Source organism: Chamaea fasciata, unplaced genomic scaffold (genome assembly GCF_029207755.1).
Source record: "Chamaea fasciata isolate MVZ Bird 193981 ecotype frontalis unplaced genomic scaffold, bChaFas1.0.hap1 SCAF_3, whole genome shotgun sequence".
NCBI lineage: Eukaryota > Metazoa > Chordata > Aves > Passeriformes > Sylviidae > Chamaea > Chamaea fasciata.
Window position 1 is genome coordinate 44582150 of NW_027094088.1, and position 18569 is coordinate 44600718.

The 18569-nt window shown below is 42.4% G+C and overlaps 1 protein-coding gene across 2 annotated transcripts in view; it reads right to left on the reverse strand.

Moving 5' to 3' along the window:
* The window catches only part of B3GALNT2 (beta-1,3-N-acetylgalactosaminyltransferase 2), a 30716-nt gene extending 19049 nt beyond the window's left edge, over positions 1-11667 (reverse strand). Inside the window, exon 1 of one of the 2 annotated variants that reach the window (XM_066178812.1) lies at positions 11508-11667. In XM_066178812.1, coding sequence (XP_066034909.1) covers positions 11508-11601 — 94 coding nt within the window. In that variant the 5' untranslated portion in view covers positions 11602-11667. The remainder of the gene's footprint in view (positions 1-11507) is intronic. The other variant, XM_066178811.1, reaches the window with a different exon arrangement.
* Positions 11668-18569: the final 6902 nt, after the last annotated feature.

Sequence of the window (18569 nt, forward strand, 5' to 3'; positions counted from 1 at the left end):
TTCCATGCTGAATCGACATCAAGATTTCAGAACGTTTGTTGTTGTTCTTTAGGGCTATTGAAAATAGCCTTGACTCCAAAAGCCAAAGAAAACTGCTCTGGAATTGATTCTCAGAACAATGCAAAAGCAGAAGAACTACAGAGTGATGTTTCCACAGGTAAACCTTTCCCAGTCTATTCCCCACTAAATATATTCGTTCTAAGTATGCAAACACTGATTTTCTATAAGAAGGTTAAGTTCCACCATTATTTAAATGAATCTGTACTGAAAACAGCTACAAGATTATCAATTACTTAAACTGAACATTAACCTATTAAAGAGAAGCTCATATCAGCTTAGGCTCAGAACAACTTAAAATCCCAAGCAACGAGCCATAAGTCCCGTTCTTTGCTTTCTCACTGAAGTCAACTGTTGCACCTCTTACAACAACCATAACTGAACTGGTGGCAAGGTTTAGGAATATGAGTTGTTTGCTGCAGTGCAGCAAACCTAGTGCCCTGTATAACATGTGAAAAAATGTGTAAGTCAAACACACTGTTCAAACAAAATACCAATTTAGTTTTCCTTTATGCTGGGAAGTATCATTTATCCAGAGGCTCTGTATATCCTCATAGGTCATTACATAGCCAAGAATCACCAACTCTCCAAGACAGCAGAGACATGAGACAGACATATGTTTACAAAGTACAGACTATAGCAAATTCCTGTGTAGTTATATAATTCCTGCTTACACATCCCTTTTTTTCCCTTGTCCTTCATCCATCCTTTGACGAATGAAGAACAACCTTCAACCTCAACAGGGTGCCTTCCAGTAAAAAGTTCTTATGTTGAATATGCTTGTAGACTGTAGATGAGGTATTGCTTACACAAATTTCTTTTTTTAAAACATCACTTTTAATAAGAAGCAGAACCATTCCATTCAATAAAAATTAAAGAAAACTAAAACTAAGGGCACAAGTCTATGGGGTGACTTGACTCAGAATAGCATAAATTAGCTTGAATGAATTTAAAAAAAAAAACAACTAAAAATAAGCTACTCAAATCAAATATACATCCTTTAAATTAGTTTATGTTTTAAAATGAGTGAAGCTTTTCCTTATGAACCATCCACATGGGAACAATGTTAATGTGACAGATGCTTCAGAGTTAATATCCTATTGCTTTCAGAACAGCATTGCAGTGGTCTATATTCAGAAGATTGTCTGTCTTCTCCATCCCAAGAGTCATGTCATTTTACTTTTAAAACCACTGAAAATGAAAAAAAAAAGCTTACTTTGACGAAAAAAGATTTTTGCTTGTTAGTAAAGATTTCTGCTTCCTATGGAAAAGTAGGAATAATGCTAAAATAGATTCATATGTGTTTCTCTGAACCCACACTATATAAAAAAGGGAGCTAAAGTGAGAAGTACAGGGGAAAAATACTAAGGCTATTATTAATTTATAAGGATAATTCCAATACGTGCATAAATATTCTCTGATGCAGCATAATTCAGGAGAAAACACTGCTGACCTCAAAGTCAATAGTGACAATTTAGATAAGCAATCAATACCTGCCACTGAGGACCAAAGCTATTTACCTTCCATTCTATTTTAGTGCACTTTTAGCCAAAGTTTTATGTGGTGGATTGTATTATATCATATATCTTGCTCTTACCTGGAACTGCTTCTGCAAGATATAATTATGTCTTTACATTTTCTGATTTCAAAGACAAGAAAAAACTGTAAATTTTGTGGTTTGTGAAGGGAGGGAAAAAAAGAAAAAAGCTACATATCACATTCCATTATAAACCCCAGAACCTTCTCTAAAGGTATGGAGAAGGAGAGGAAGCTCTCCAATCCAAAGGTCGCACTACCACTGTCTGCCTCACTTTTGAATTCTTACTTACTCAAAGCTGCACCTTGATTGCACTACTTAGCCCAAGACTTCTCAGTAGAACCTGAGACAAATACACCAAGCCTACCTGTTAATCCACAGCAAAACCTACAAAAACATGAAAGCAAGCAGCCCTGCCTCAGCTGCTGAGGTTCATTTAATTCTCTACAGCAGCTGTCAGCAGTACTTCTGTCAACTCTAAGTCTCCTAAGTCCAGTCTGCCAGAACCTTGTGTCACATTGTTTATGGTAAGCTCCTACTGAAGCTTTCCTGGGCTCTGATACCTTGTTAGGACCGGCTCCCACACAGTTCTCTGACATCTGACCACACTTGTACTTTCACTGGTACAGGTTTTCACCTCAGGATCAGCTTCAGGAAGCTTTCACAGGATTCTCAGTCGCCAGTTTTCATGAAATGGGTGAAAGCGCTGGCCAACCTCCATCTGTCTGTCAAGCTTCACTGAGAACTACCAACAAATCAAAGTCTGGGAGAAATAAAGGAAAGAGTAAACCAGTGCATATGTAGAGTACAAAGCTGTGCATTTAGAAGACATGGCTAAAGATGCAGAGGTGTGTGTCCAGCTGAGCTGGCCATGGAAGGAGGTCACCACTGACAGGCAGTCTGCTGACCCTACTCAGATTTTAACCACCTCAGCACCTCTTCAAGTTTTTTCAAAATCCCAGACTACAAAGATGAACATGCATCTCTTCTTCCCACGAGACTGCTTCTCAATAAAATGTCAAATTAGGCTGTTAATTATATTTGCTTCATTATAAGGAGATGAAGAGTGAGAGATCATTCAGCTTGATTTTGTCAACAAACACAGTCTTGCTAAATGTATCTTTATTGATGAGTCCACAGTCAACTACTAAATTTGTCAGTCATTTTCAGTGAAATCTGACATAATATGCAGTCCACAAAGTGATTTAGTCTCTGCATTTCATGCAAGTGGAGTGGACAAAGAAAAGACTCATCATTAGTGCCTGCACTGAGAAACACAGCAGTGTAGGCATACTTGCAATATCAGGCACCAGAGCACCTCCACTGGACACTGCTAAAATAAGTGAGCTCCACAGAAGGCTGGGCTTTGTATCATCTGCTACCAGCGCAGCTTTTTTCTTTATTTCTTTTTTTTTTTCCTGAATAAATCAATGAATGAAACTAAGTAGGCCAAGCAGAAGTTATTTAGAATATTCTCAACTAATCCACTTCATAAGATAAGACTAAAAAGGAACAACATTCCTCCAAAATAAAAAAACCCACACATTTTTATCTCTGTCTACTCCTGTGATCTTGCAATCATATTCCTGAGGTTTAATACTTTTTTCTTCTCTGCCGCTTTGCAAAAGATCCAAACAAACACGACGGAAGGAATTAACTCAATATAAAGATTTGTATTCACAGAATGCTGACAGGCACAGAAAAAGAACAAACCAAAGAGCAAAAGCAGCTCTTTCACCCTTTTAATCTACTTCACTTAGAGTAATCTGCTACAGCTCATCTGCATTACATGTTTCGCTGCAAGCAGAGCTACCTGACCTCCCGGCAGTACCTACTTCACCCCAGAGACAGAAATCGCCGAGATGTGCACCCCTGCTTTCTGCAGTACTCCGTGAGGCAGACAAGCTTTTATACGAGATTTCCAGACCCAAAGAACAAAACCTCTGCAGGCAGAGGTTTCTGTTTGTTTTACATCAACAGCATTCCTTAAAAGAAACAGGACAGCAGGGTCCTTCTGAATTGCCAAGTGGCAGCAGTAACAGTGGTGGAGTGATGATACCCTAAGCACCTTAATTATATAACACTTGCACATTTCTACACAAAACTGGGAACAATGGCCAAAGCATCCGAAGCAAACTTAAAAGAAACACAGCAAAGCCTTTCTGCAACACAGACTAATGCCTCCTTTTCTTTTTTATTTTTATTTTGTGGAGAGAAGGGGTGGGGTTGTGGCAGGGCAGGGGGAAGCAGAGTACAGCACCTTTATGTAATGAAAATTGGCTACCAATCCCTGCTGCCATGGAACAAAAGCCTGCTCCCAGGGAAGGCTACTTGCTCTCTTCTGGCTGCTCCACTCAGTGGGCAATTTAGAGGATAACTGTTGAAAACCTTAATTCCACCAACTCTGGCAGAACTGGTCCTCTTCGCCCCTCTGCTCCAGTGCCAAAATACAAAAATGCAATTCCAGTGCCACTCATTAGTAGTTTGCAATGTCTCACACATCTGTCTACAGAGTAACTGAAAACCCTAAAAAAATCCCAATTCATTTGGAAAATACCATCAGCTTATTTTGTGTATTCTCTGTCAATTATTTTGTGCCATCAAAAGTTAGGAGATTGTTTTATGCTGGAGGTGGCCTATCCATGAAAAACCACGTCATACTAAGATCTTACAGATGAAGGGTGGGGGACAACTGGCATTTTAGGCAAGACTGCACATCTACTGCCAATGCCAAACTTGACCTGCTGAGTTTCAGCTTCCAAGGCCACCAGTCTGAAAGTCTTTACACACCAACAAAAGACGAAATCATTTTGTGACCAAGCATGCTACTCCCTGACAGATAGGACTACCAGATTTCAGACAACATGCTTTCTTAAGGTCTCATATTTTAGCAAAACTTCAACTCCTAGCTTGTTCCCATATTTTGGTTCCATTAGGCCAGTGCCTGAAGAAGTACATGCTGAGCCACAGGACAACAGATGGCACACAAGCAGACTCTAGAAAATGGTGGGTTTTAATCTGTTGCATAATTGTTCACTAGTAGAAGATTGACTCTCACAAATCCAAAAGGGCCAATTTTTAGCTGTCACTCCCCCCCCCAGAAATGTGACAGGAATAACGACTTAAAGGGCATTAGCATCAGCCAAGTAGCAGAAGATTACACAGAATGTGTGGGTCTTTCTGATTAGGCCCTGTAGCTGAAGCCCTACAGTGAGTAACTTCCTACTCAATAAGATTTGTGCCATCAATTAAAACACACAATTAGCAATGAATCCACCTGGAGTGCTAAAAGCAGGTCTGTCTGTTCCTTCTCAAGTTTCTGAGGTCAGTTTATAATTAGCATTTATCTGAGACTTTTACAAAAAATTAACTAAGCTTCCTACTCACGAACTTTCTTTGGCTAGCACTTGTTTGTAACCAGTTAGACAAGGATTTCAATTAAACCTAAAAGCATGTTCCTGCACAAATCTCGTTCAGAAGTGTGAATTACAGTCTCATTAACCAATGAACAAAAAAAAAAATAATGCAGCGAGCCACCAAAGTCAGGACACTAAAATAAAGACCTTTTGTCTCAGGATTGATCCTATTTACTTTTGTCCAATTACTGAGTACTGCCCAAAAGAAGTGTACTCTACCTTCTGTGACACCAAGGTAAATGTGATCATGAACACAGAGAAAGTCTGAAAACTGCACAGGGAGAGACACAACTGAGGGCCAAGAATGCAGGCAAACTACAGGCCTTTCACAAGGAGTAGTTAAAAGGAAGCCTTTATTCCAGAAGGTACCTCCAATAGAGGAAGAAAAGTAGATGGAATGAGTGGACTGGAACACTGTTTACATTTAAAGCCATCTGACCTACAGATAACAAAACTAACCGTTTTCTAGAAATGGAAAGCCTATTTCCCACTAGAACTTAGAGGTGCCTAAGGTGCTCAACTTAAGAGAGAAAAAGTTTAAAACAGACACCTTTGATCTCTGTGGTTACATGCTGAAGATGTACGTGAAGGAGGAGAAAGGCTTGAGAATTAAAGGGCATAAACTTTGACTGAAAGGCTTAAGAATTAAAGGGCATAAACCAGTTGCAAGTAAGCTCAGGCTAGAAATGAGAACATATTTTTAATCAGGACAACAAGCCTCTGGAACAGCCTCTTCCTACGACTGCCAGGAATCCAAGTGAACAGACAAAAAGCCACCCTGAGCCTTCACTAAATAAATGTAGGCTGCCCACCTGCCATTTTATGACAGAGACCAAGAGCTGCTTAATAGAAATCGTAAGCAGAATTGATGGCTGGGGATGTCTATTCCAATCTTGTGTTAGTGAGTCAATGAAGCCAAGGCAAATAATCACTAAAACAGGTTATCAACTTTTTGACAGATTTCCATTTGAATGTGTGGTGATGATTATTTGGGAGGGTAATTAAACTCCCTAAAAAACAGAATTGCTGTTCCCTGTGTCTTTGACCTCTACTGGTAGGTAGCTAATTCTGCAACTGTTGAGATAACACACAATTATTGTACACAATCACACAAAAATACCAGAGAATACACAAATTACGTATTTTTATGTCACAGCTATTGCAAAACACTGCCCCATGATAAGAGTTACTTTTTATTCACACCAAGGATTCCAGGTGACAGGTAGTAAAGAACAGCTGGAGTAGTAAACAAGGAAAAAAATTACTCAAGTGAAACAAGACTGGCTTTATCAGGCACTACCAGATCCTCTTAAGTAGTTTCAGATTCAAGAAAGCCTTTTAATGAATAAGGACATTTCCTTCTCTTGTATACAAATTCACTAATGTTCCTAAAACACTCTGAATAATAAAAAAATACAACACAGAAGACATCTGAGGTCCCTTGGCTCATCCTTCTTTCTTCTGCCAAGGCAGCCATACATACAAATCTTGTACATTTTGTGGTACTTTGAAGTCTAAGAGACAGACTCTTCCTTAAACACCATGCAAGGATTGGGCCTTAAAAAAGGCAACTCATACACAACATTGAGCATTTTCCCACAGATGACAAACGTTCTCATTTTACAGGAGGCATCATTATTCCTCTCCCCAGTGTGAATACATTACTCAATAGTAACTTTACAATAGTATTTATTTACAACTAAGTAAACTCTGCAAAAAATCATAACTTGCTCTTTCAGTATTAAAAAAAGAAACACTTATTAAAAATCCTTGTTATCCTAACATTATCCAGTGCATCATGGTTTTACAGTAACGAACATCCACTCCAATAATACCTGCTCAAAACAGGGAAACTCTGAAGAGCAGAGCTACTTTTCTCCTTCCCCAACTTCCAAATGGTGCCTTCCTCCCCCTCCTCATGGCTGCCCTACCTCAGAAATTCCCATTAGGCCTTTGTGTGATGAGCTGGGCAGTGAAGTGTCCCTCGATTGGAACAGGAACCAGCCCCAGCATGGTTAGGGTGAGGGCAACACTGACCATGGGAAGGAATTCCTGTTGCCTGACCAAGGAAGGAATGACAGCAGGAGTAATCAGTCAACCCCTGACAGGCCTGGAGCATTCCTTACCTGAACTGTACCCTGAGAGGAACAGACTCCAGAGTTACCTGATTTTTAAAAATTCCAGCAATAACCAACCAAGATTGTGTTCAGGGGTGAAATTTGTGGATGACTAAAGCCAAACATCTAAACAACCCTAAAAACTGGTCATGAGTGAAGCCCTTTGGCTCTTCTGGATGACAGCAGGCTGCCACCAGTGACTCCAAGCAGGATGACTCTCAGAGCTCACAGTTTGCAAGGTTCTGAGGATCAGCACCCAAAATGGATGATAGAGCCTGGGCTGAAACCTTCCATTCCTTGAGGCTCAACTCTCTCCCACTGAGAAATGCCAAGATATTTGAAGTGACTATTTCACTGAAGTCCAGGGGATTTTTTAACAGGTATACCTCTACGCATTTATACCCATATATCCCTGCATATAAATATACCTCCTTGTGTCAGTGAGCATGCATGTGTGGACTAACTTAGATACTCTTCTGCCAGTATAGCATGAATGCTGGATGTAAAACGAAGTCACTGCAGCCATTATAGTAAATCCTATCACTTAGTGTATCACTTAGTAAATGTTAAATTAGTCAATGATTAAGTACTGCTAAATCCTTTAGGTATTGATCATTGACCAAGTCTGAGACTAAGACTGGACCTAGCTGCACCTCAGTTCCATGAGGAGTTTAGAAAGTAAGGGGTTCCACTCTGAATCTCATGACTCAACAGGAGGGTCTCCCTTACCATTTTGTGTCTTCAGCCTCTGTGTAAGTCATTTTAAATTAATTCTAACTCAGTTCTTCCTTTCTCAATCCATTAGGGGTTTTGTTTGTTTGTTTTTGTTGGTTTTTGTTTGTTTGTTTGTTTTCTCCCTGATCCTCCTCCCCATCCCACTGCTGGGATTGGGGGCAGCACGAAATAAGTGAGTTGGCTGCATGGTGCTCAGTTGTGAGCTCAGGTTAAACCCAGGTGATACCTGGTTTTGCTACTACCTTTGAAGGTGATTCTTAAAGCAACCTAAATTAATTTGTGACAAACTGGTATATTTGACTGGATGTCAAATAGAAGCAGATTACTTAAGAAAGCACGGAATAAGTCCAAGTTCCAAATTCTCAGAACGGGGTTGTATTAAGTGGCATGATTGCACTGCTGTGAAAGGACAGCTAAAGGTGGCCAGGGCCAGATAAAGGTTGGAAAAGGAATTATTTGCAAAATGCTAGGAACCTGGTTAGAAGCTGCTTATCAAGATAGCATGAAAAACAATAAAAGGGTACTATACCTAAAGGAAGAAATAAAACTCCTAAAGGCAACTGAATTAATACTGTCTTTGAAAATGGAGCAGCTGCAAAATCAGTTAAAGGAAGAAAATGAGAAAAAAAAAGTTGGAGGAAAACACCATCCAACATCAGGTTGGAGGAAAACATTATGTTTATGTGGGCTTTCAATTCTCTTCACATTGTATAGATTAGGAAGTTAATTGTATCCCCTGAAGAATGGGATGGGAACATATGGGATGACCCTGATGACAGCAAACTGAGAGAAGCTGATTCTTTGTTTCCCTCAGATCCCTCTGAATATGAGCTCAGTCCCATCACTAAAGCAAAATACATTCCCATTCCTGTTGGCCCTCAACAACTGACAAAATTCCACACAGATACAGGAGCAGAAATATCAGTATTAATGCAACAGGGTGCTGAGAAACTGGGTGTACAACTTGGACAGCACAGAGTTAAAACCACTGCAGTGAGGAGAGCAAGTGCTTTTCACCAAACCACAAAAGTTAATTTATGGCTCTGGGCAAGAAGCGAAGGTTGTCTACTTGCTTTGCAGCAGAAGATCACAATGGAACTACTTTGGATTTTGGTATTTTGAATATCCAAGCCTGGTACCCAATGGTCGGCAGTGTGTGGTCCTTTGGTTCAAATCTTGCCCCTAAACCTGACAGAAACCAGGGGGTACAGTGCCTGTACTTCGTGCAGTCTCTGCACTCCCATTCGAAGACTAACAAGGTACTGCAATGCCCAACTCCTGCTGCAGCACAAAATGGATAACTCTGAGTGTCATCTAAACCAAGACACTGGGGTAGCAGCAGACTTAGAAAAATGACACATTATTTCCAGAGCCCACTGTACAATTCCTGGCCAGTCTGAAAACTGGGTGGGAGGTGGCATCTAGCAATTGATTATCAGCTCTTAAATGCCAACACAAGACCATTGAGAGCTGCAGTACCCAACACTGCAACTTTAACAGCTACAAGTAGCCACACACACCGTGCACAGCAGTGCCAGCTGTGACAGATGTGTCCTATATGGTCGGTCCCCTTGCAGGAGGATAAAAAGAAACTTTCTTTTATTTGGAAAAGTTTACAATATTCCTTTAACAGACTTCTACAGGAGTATAAACATTCACCCACAATTGCTCATCCCATGTTTGCTGAACTATCATGGACAGTCTCACTCTCTCAGAATGTGAAACTGTACATATCTATGGGTGATACTCTAATTAGGGGAAATTCCCTTGGAAAGGTGGGACAAACGGCAGCAGCAGTGCAGCAAGCACTATGCGAAGCAGAAGTTGAGAAGGCACGTGAAAAATGTCAGGGACCAAGAAGAGAATTAAAGTTTTTGAGCACCTGGTGGACAGGAGGTAGTGTGGTGATTCTTCCATATAGCTTAAGAAAAATAGATCAGTTGCAAATGCCCCATTCTAAAAAGGAGTAACAGCAGCTTATGGATACTTTAAAGTACTGGAGGAGACATATACCTAGATTTCCTATCATTTCTCACCCACTGTACTCACTCTTAGGAAAGGAAAATCACTTCGTAAATGTTAAATTAGTCATTGATTAAGTGCTGCTAAATCACTTATATACAAACTACTGATCAAGTTGGAGACCAAGATTGAACTTAGCTGCACCTAAGCCCCATGAGGAGTTTGAAAAGTGAGGGGATCCACCCTGAACGTTGTGACTCAGCCAGAGTCAACCCTTATCCTTTTGACTCTTTGGTCTCCGTGTAAATCATTCTAAATTAATTCTAGCTGGAGTTTCCTTGGGGTGTTTCATCCATGCAGTCAGCAATAGAAAGAACCTTGATATCCAAGTTTGTTAAGCTGCTCTTCCACAAATTTGTGTTCCTCCTACTTTCGCTAATACCTTTAACAGTGATTACTTAAGTGACCTAAACCACCCATTCACACCAACACCAACTGAGAAACTTTTGGATTTTCTTTAGAAACGTTTGTTAGTGGAAAACACATTTATGCAGGAAAGGTCACCATGTGATTCCGTACTGCCACTTCTAACTCCAAATTAATGCTCTGAAGCTCCAAAATGGCACCGTGAAAGATGAACAAAACCAACCAGGCAACTCAAACACACAACAGGCTAGAAGTTCAACAATTAGATGTCCCATTCTTTTTTAATTCAAGTGTGACCATTGCTGATGTGATATGCAAAAGCCAGAATACAGACAGAGAAACACCTACACAACTCTGCAGCCTTCAGACTATCCAAATGCACTGACCTTACTTCTTGCATATGTGCACTATTAATTGCCACTGGCAATGAGCAGACTCTTGTTTCCTTACAGCTGTGCACACCCTGCACGGGAAATGGGCACCACTTGCAGAGTGTGGCTCCACTAGTGAACAAGCTACTGGGTCACTAAACAGTTCTAAGCACACCTCAAATTAAAAAAAAACAAACCACACCATTACATGTTCACGTACAGTATTTTTTAATGTTGTCAAACAGCACCTGTGGGTAGCTGACAAAAGTTTTTGTTCCAAGAGATGCCTGTTTCCTCAGGCATGAAGCTCTGTGGCCTGAAAGCTCCACCTCATTTCGTAAGGAGCACAAGGCAAGCCCTCAAGGCTCGCATTTCACTTGTGTTGGATCATACCCGGTCCTATGAATAGCTTTTTTACAGCACAGGGGTTTTAAAGCCCGCTGAGGCAAACACAGCGCACTGCGAAGAGCTATTCCTAGGACCGGGAATGACGCGACACGAGCGGGATCGGTGGGAATTCCTTTCCCACGCGCCCCGGTGGGAGCGGGAGGGCAGCGGCGGCGCAGGAGGCGCTCGGCGGCGGGCGCTGGTCCCGCACCAGCCGCTCCGCACCCGCGCATCCGGCTCCCCGCACCGCCACCGCGCTCGCTACCGCCGGTCCGGGCGGCGCAGCCGGCGCTGCTCTCCGCCGCCCCGCCGAACGAGACGCTCCCTCCCGACGAAGCCCGCGGGCACTCCGCCGCTGCTCCCGCTGCCCCGGCCACAGCATTCCCCCGGCCCTCCCCTCGCCTCCCGCCCCCGTCACCTGCCCCGCCAGCCCCGACCTCTCCTGCCTGGGGAGAGAGGGTAGAGGAGCCCAGCCCGCCGCCGCCCGCCCCTCTCCTACCTGCCGGGTGGCTGCCGGGGCAGCTCAGCAGTAGCCAGAGGTGCAGCGCGACCCCGACCACACAGGGGCACAGCAGCACCAGCCAGTTTCGCATTGGCCGCCGCAGCCGCCGGCCCCTTCCCCTTCGCGCCGGCCTCTCCCAGCGGCGCCGGCGCGACGGCCCGGCTCGGCCGCCCGCGGCTCCTCCCCGCTCGGCCGGGCCGGGCTCGGCTGCCCCGCGGCCGCCGGGAGCTGCAGTCCCGCCCCGGCCAGGGCGGGCGGCGGCGGCGCGGGCGGGCGGCGGCGGCCGCCTACAGCCCCCACAATGCCGCGGGGCGCGAGGGAGCGCGGCGGCTCCGCGCGTCTCACATGGCGGGGGGCGCGGGAGAGCGGCCGGCGGCGCGGCCCCCTCACGGACTGCGCCTCTCCGGGGGCGCCCGGCTGCCCCCGGCCGCGGCACCGGCTGCGGGGGAGACCCTGCCCGGGTAATCGTTATGCCATCATCCGCTGAATGCCTCTTCTCAAACGTCGTTGCGTTAGGCACAAAATAGCTTTCCAGAACAGTCCTTTACTAATTCAATAAAGGGGAGAGAGCGCTTCGCCTTGGCAAAGACCTGCTACGGCGCTCGCAAACTGTATTTTATTCCAGCAAGTAACATGTTCTTTGACTGAAATTCCAGGGGGTTGTTAGACAATCAAGCTTCTGGATCACGGCCAAGAATCCTTAAATTCCTTATGAAATGTCAATAATTCCAGCTGGGTTTTACCTGTTACCTTCAGCCAGCGCTGAGAAATGGGATGCCTGAGGAGTGAGCCGCCGCCTGCAGGACTCTGTCCTGGCTAGGAGGGTTTAAATACCATCGGATGAAGGAGAGCACAATATTGTCAGCACCTTGATTTACTTGTCCCTGGTCTCCTGCACACAGGTAACAAGGAGAGATTTGTTTCCCCAGACTGCCCCAGGATAAATCTACCTGAAAAAGTGATGTGGATAAATAAGCAAAGGCTTCTCAGAATCAGAAATTAACAGGATGGGTCAGGCTGGAAGGGACCACAGGGGGTCATATGGCCCAACTTCCCTCCTCAAGCAGGGTCACCCTAGAGCACATGGCACAGGATTGAGGCCAGGTGGTTCTTGGACATCTCCAGAGAGGGAGACTCCACAACCTCTCCAGAAAATCTGTTCCAGTGTGCAGTCACTTGCACAGTAAATAATTTCTTCCCCAAGTTCAGGTGGAACTTTTTGTGCATAATTTTCTGCCTTTTGCCTCTTGTTAATGTGTAAACCAGAAGATTATGTGTAATAGATGTAAGGCCTAAATAAATGAGTGACTGCTGGTGCTAGTCTATTAGAAACACAATGGAAATAAATGATTTTTTTACAAAAAGATTAATTTTATTTTTTTAAATACTCAAGCCATGAAAAGTGTTTAGAAAATGCCTACAGTCCTTTCAAATTGCTTACTTAAGATTAATTTTTCATCAAGTGGAGTGAGATATTAGAAGGCAAACCAATGATTTTAACCCTTATATGTTAGGTTGACAAGCAGAAGGAAAATGCGTTGGAAACACATCAGTTTTAGTTTGCTGCATACTTTAATATGCCATTGAGTACTTGTCAGCAAATAGTAGCAGTACACATTTACACAAGAAATGCTATGATTAATCACTATTTACATTTGACTTGCCTTTCAGCATGTTCAGCTGCAGAAATAAAAATTGGTCCATCTATTAATATTTATCTATATTTGGCTACATTCCTTCTACCCAATATGTCAGGTTCTCCCCCCATGCCAGGTGATCTGATGGGGATTGATCTTACAAACATACTCGGGAGTGATTATTTCTTTGCAGGCAAAACAGAGCACCCAATCCTTTAATATCTTATTTTCCCTATGTTATTACCTACCATCTTCAAGGAAAAATAACTGTATTATATACAAACCAGGAGACACCTGTTTCTCCATATTACACAAACAGGATATTCATGTCAGAAGGATGCTACATATGCATTTTTGTTAGTCAGGTAGGAAATGGTTACTAACACAGTTTAGTTGTAGAGGATTGGCCTTTCCTATTCCATTTTTCTGTTGCATCTCTATGTGATTTTTAAAGCCAAAGATTTTACCTAAGCCTCCCAATTTCATCCCCATCTCTATGATACTGACAGTGTGCACATGTGTGTAGATCATGAAGTGATCAGATCCAACCATTAACCCAATTTCCAGAAGTTCCCACAAGTAAAGTTTCAATTTGCATTCTTGAGGGCTTTTGTGAGGGGACTAGTATTTTAGTGAAGCAAGCTGATGTTGGAATGTCTAAACATGGCTTCAAGGCACTGAATGTTAAGCATGCTTTTTAAAAAGTGCCCATATAAAAAAGTAGATTTTTTCCAAGATTTAAGAATCATGAATATGTATACTATGAAAAGAAAAATTGATCTGGAATAGAACCTCTAGATAATGTTAAATTACTTTTCTGAAAAACTAAAAAAAAATCAGTTGGGTTGTATTTTGATTTGGGTTATAACAACTCTATAAAAATTACACCATTTTCATTATGGTGTTTCTAAGCTGATGTACTCTCCTGACAGTACAGGCTCAGAGGGTACCTCTGGCACACAAAATATAGTACAGGCACAATATGTTGGGCACAAGAGCTGGAGACTGAAGAGACAGAAATGTTATTCCCCAGGCTGCTTGCAAACTTAAGATGCTTCTGTTAAATTTGCAGAGTCCCTCTGGATAAGCATCTCCTGCCTGACACAGAGAAGACATGATGGATACCAGAGCTGTACCCAAAGCTAGCCAGTCCATAGCATTCAGGGATTTATAAGTGTTTGTTTGCCTAATTGTTGCCCCGAGTGGGCAGCTGGGATATTTTTAGGACAGCAGCAGCAGAGAAGAGCAAGAATCAGTGTATATTTTAGCAGAGTTCATCCCCAGGGAGTTGTGTTTTATTGATCACTGCACGCTCCATCTGAAAGCAGAGGAAGGTCTCATGAGAGACTCCATTTTAAGGGTTTGGGGCTTAACTTTCTCCCCAGGTAGCAGTAACACTGAAATACTACTTTTCACAAAATCTTCATGCCTTTAGTTTTTTAAAGAAAAAATATTAGAAGAGATTACAGATCAGGGTATGAAGGGTTTTATTAGTTTAAAGGGCTGTAAATTTGCATCCCAAGGATGTGTTTTATTCCTTTTCCAGTGTTCATAATCTAAACAGATTCACTATTGAGGATTTATCAATCCTTTCCTTACCTTGCTTAGGGTCCTTACAAGAAATAGATTTTGCTTATCTTCCCAAACAGAATAAATGTCTTACTGCTTCCCCTTTCAGCTTTCTGATCCAACGAAGTGCAGATGCAGAGGAGTTCCCAGGCTCCTTTGGGAATGCCAAGTGTTACTCCATCCCAGGTGCAGGATCTGACATTTCACGTGTTAAATTTCATCCCATTAATCACTACCTAGTGTTCCAATCAATCTAGATTCTTCTGTAAAGCCTCCTACAGAGTCAACAACACCTCCCAGGTCGTTGATAAATATATTGAACAGAACTGGCTCTAGATGCGAGCCCTGAGAAACCTCCCTGATCACCAGCCAGCTGTGGCCCCTTTCACTGCAGCCCTTTGAGCTCTGCCTCTCCTTCAGCCAGTTCTTCACCCAATACATCATGAATCTGCTCATCCCACTGTTGGACAACTTGTACAGAAGGGTGCTGTGAGAGACAGTATCAAAAGCCTCACTAAAAGCCAGAAAAACTACATCCACCTCCTTCCCTTCATCCACTAGGCAGTGACCCTATCACAGAAGCAGATCAAATTAGTTAAACAGAACTTTCCTTCTGAGAACCCATATTGACTGTGTCTAATGACTGCATTATTCTTTAAATAGTAGTACACAGTATAATCTTCTTAATTTTTCCACTTAACATTTTATGAATTAACTTCCAGTTAAGGAAGTTTGGTTTAAAATTATTTGTCTATAATTTTGCTGAGCTTTTTATTCTTTTTAATTGAGTTTTTGCATGTTCTCGTCTGTTTGGAGGAGTAGCTTTAAGTTTTGCTGAATTAGGTCACAGTTATCTAAACTTACCAATATAGCAATAATAAATTTTACAGTCTAAGTTGACTCCTCGACATCTTCATGACAATCAAAAATAGAAATGGGCTCAAAACCACCCATATGGCAGCAGCTAAATCTTGACAAGCACATCTCAGAGAGCAAATGGGAATGTCTCCCAGAGATGTGGAACATCAAATATCCAATAATCAGGCAGCAGCCAGCTGGTGGGGTTAGCTACTTCATGTACAGCTAGAATACAGTTATTTTTAGCAAGTGGCACAAAGACTTCAGGATGCATGTGCAGAAGAGAATAAGATTTGTAGCAAGTCTTGCAGAGGCCTACAACAGCAAATACACTTTTTAGTCACATGTCTGGTAAAAAGGTAAGATGTTGGGGGATTGCAAAGCAAATGGGCCACAATATTATCACTTCATTATTATGTATCACTGGATAGATAATGTTCAGGCTATATTTCATTTTAAATAATTTACGTAAGCCCTTGCTCTTTTCCCATCATGGTGCTTACCTTGCCCTAAGATGGATGTGCTCTGCTGGAGAAAGCACCAGGTGGCTGCTTCATTTGTTGCAGCAAGTGCAAGGTCAGTGAGGTGGGATCACAAAATAGAGGCTACAAGGCTAAGGGTCAATCCTGCTTGGGAGAACTGACAAGACCAGGAAAATAATGAAGCTAAATCTTTCATGTTCCTTTTTTTTCCCTGTAGTTTCTGCGTGTTTGACTTGCAAAAGGCATTCCAGCTTGTAGAGCTGAGGACTCAGAGCTGATGGCTGAGCAAGTGGGAACATTGTGTGAGGTGTTAAAAGAGCTAACTCTGGAGCAGCAGGTACTCACAATCTGTCCAGGCTTTGCCTCAGCTTCCCACTGTAAGATGCAAATAGCTCCTCCCTCATATTCCTCTAGGATACTGTGGAGATACTTTGTGAAGCAACCCGTGATAAGCACCACAGAGAAGCTCATCAGGGAACGGTTCTACATGGAAAGCAGAATTTGTGAGTAAATCAGGCCTGGGGCTACACAATGAATAACAACACCAAAATAGTACTGACTAACTGCTCATTAACTGAGCACTGCCTATACTGTGCCTTGTGGGAATTCCTGCAGTGGTGATCTGGGACAGTAGTACATACAAATGAGAGAAGCAAATGGAATATGCATAAAGAAACCTACCTCTGACATTTCTTAAACAAGTGATTGACTTGGCCTCTTTATGGTCTTTTAATGTACTTTTCTTCATTTTTCCAGATTCTGTTTAAATATCCTCAAATATATTCACATCCCTGTTGCAAGTATTTGTTTAGCTGGTATGGACAGAACTGCAAAGAAATGAAATCACTTTTATGGCCTTCTAATTTCTATTTCATAGTTGCTTTCTGTAGTAATTTTCCAGAGTGTGAAGCAAACTCTCAGTACTAAAAGAGCATGTAAAGGCTGAGAAAGAAGACGTCAGAAAGGCTGCTATCTGTGACATTCTTTATATTCTCAAAGTTTCTGTAAGGGATTTTTTTTCTTGAGGATCTTAGCACCTGAAATTTTGTCACTTGATCTTTTACGGATATGACCGATATGCTCATATCAGCACTGCAGGTGTATATATTGGAAATCTATTTATGTGTATGGAGTTCTGATGAGTAGGATAAAAGCTGGTATGCTCTCCAGGGAGGAGGAGCCTCTCAGTCAAGAATCCACCATTTCAGTGAACAGTTTTTGCAACAAGAAAGTTAAGGATAACAAGGCACATGAGCCACACTCGGCAGAGACAGATTGTTACACTCTCAATATCTCTAAAGTTACTGCTACTTGAAAGGCTTTTAAAAAGTCACAATGGTTCTTTTCTATAAAGTATGGCTTATTCCTTCCTTTTGCTGAAAATTTGTGCGTGTCTTTAGAGTATGCCACAGAGAGAGTGAAGAGCTCAAGGATACCACCTAAAGCTCAAAGACACAAGAAGGTATGGTGCAGTGAGAAGCTACACAGCAAATACAGTTTTTGTGGAATGAGTGATCCTTTGAAACACATCCTTATGCCATGCCTAGTGTATTTTCCATAAAAAACCACTAAGTATACTCTAAGTATAAACAGTGGCCTAAGCTCTGTTCTGGCTCTATCATTATGCTGTAGCACATGAGGAAGTATTTGGCCGACACTCCAGTAACTGGAGAACAGCCCCCAGCCCCGAAATAAAACACCCAACAGGCAGGAGTGAGGCTTGAGTGTGAAGGAACAGAGCAGCAGTCAGTGAGAGCTGTTGGGTGCTCTCCAGGCTGGGGGCTCACTCTGGCCTAGACCTGAGCCTTACTGCTGTTAGCAGCCTCCTCACCTGCTCCAGGGAGCAAAGGGCACAACTGGTGTCTCAGCAGCACTGAGGAATAGGCACCTGAGTTCAACTGGAGAATGGGCTCCAACTGATACACGCGACGACTTCCCCAACTTTCGAAGGCGTTTGTAGCCAGACACCTGACCTACTTAGCCAAATAATGTATTTGTCTTCTCTGTCTTCCTAAACTGAGCAGTCTGGAACTGAAGCATGAGGTTTAACTGCACCCCAGCAGTGCAGCAGTGCCCCAGTGCCAGGTGAAATCTTCCACAATGCAGCCCACAAAAACAGGAGTGCTGGCTCTCTGCTTCAGACAATTTGTGTATTAATTTAAAATCCCCCTTTTGGTCATTACTAGTTGGTATTTTTTCGTCTCGGTCGGCTGTTTATCACTTTATCAGTAGGTGGCAGTAATAGACGAGCCTGTGCATTTCTACTTGTAATAGGAATTTGGAAAAGAAAAGACCCAATTTTAGGGTAAAACTGCTCATTTTGTTTGTTCACAAGCGTGAGTGGTGTAAATGTACTTGACAAACTCAGACGTACATCTTCCTCTAACAGACAGAAAAGCTGTTCCCATACCAGTTCTGGTATTTATGGCTTTACTTAATTTAATAGTGCTATAAAGCTGATTAAATTAGATGCAAATCTAAAGATTAAATGTGCAGGTGCCTGTAAAATTTTA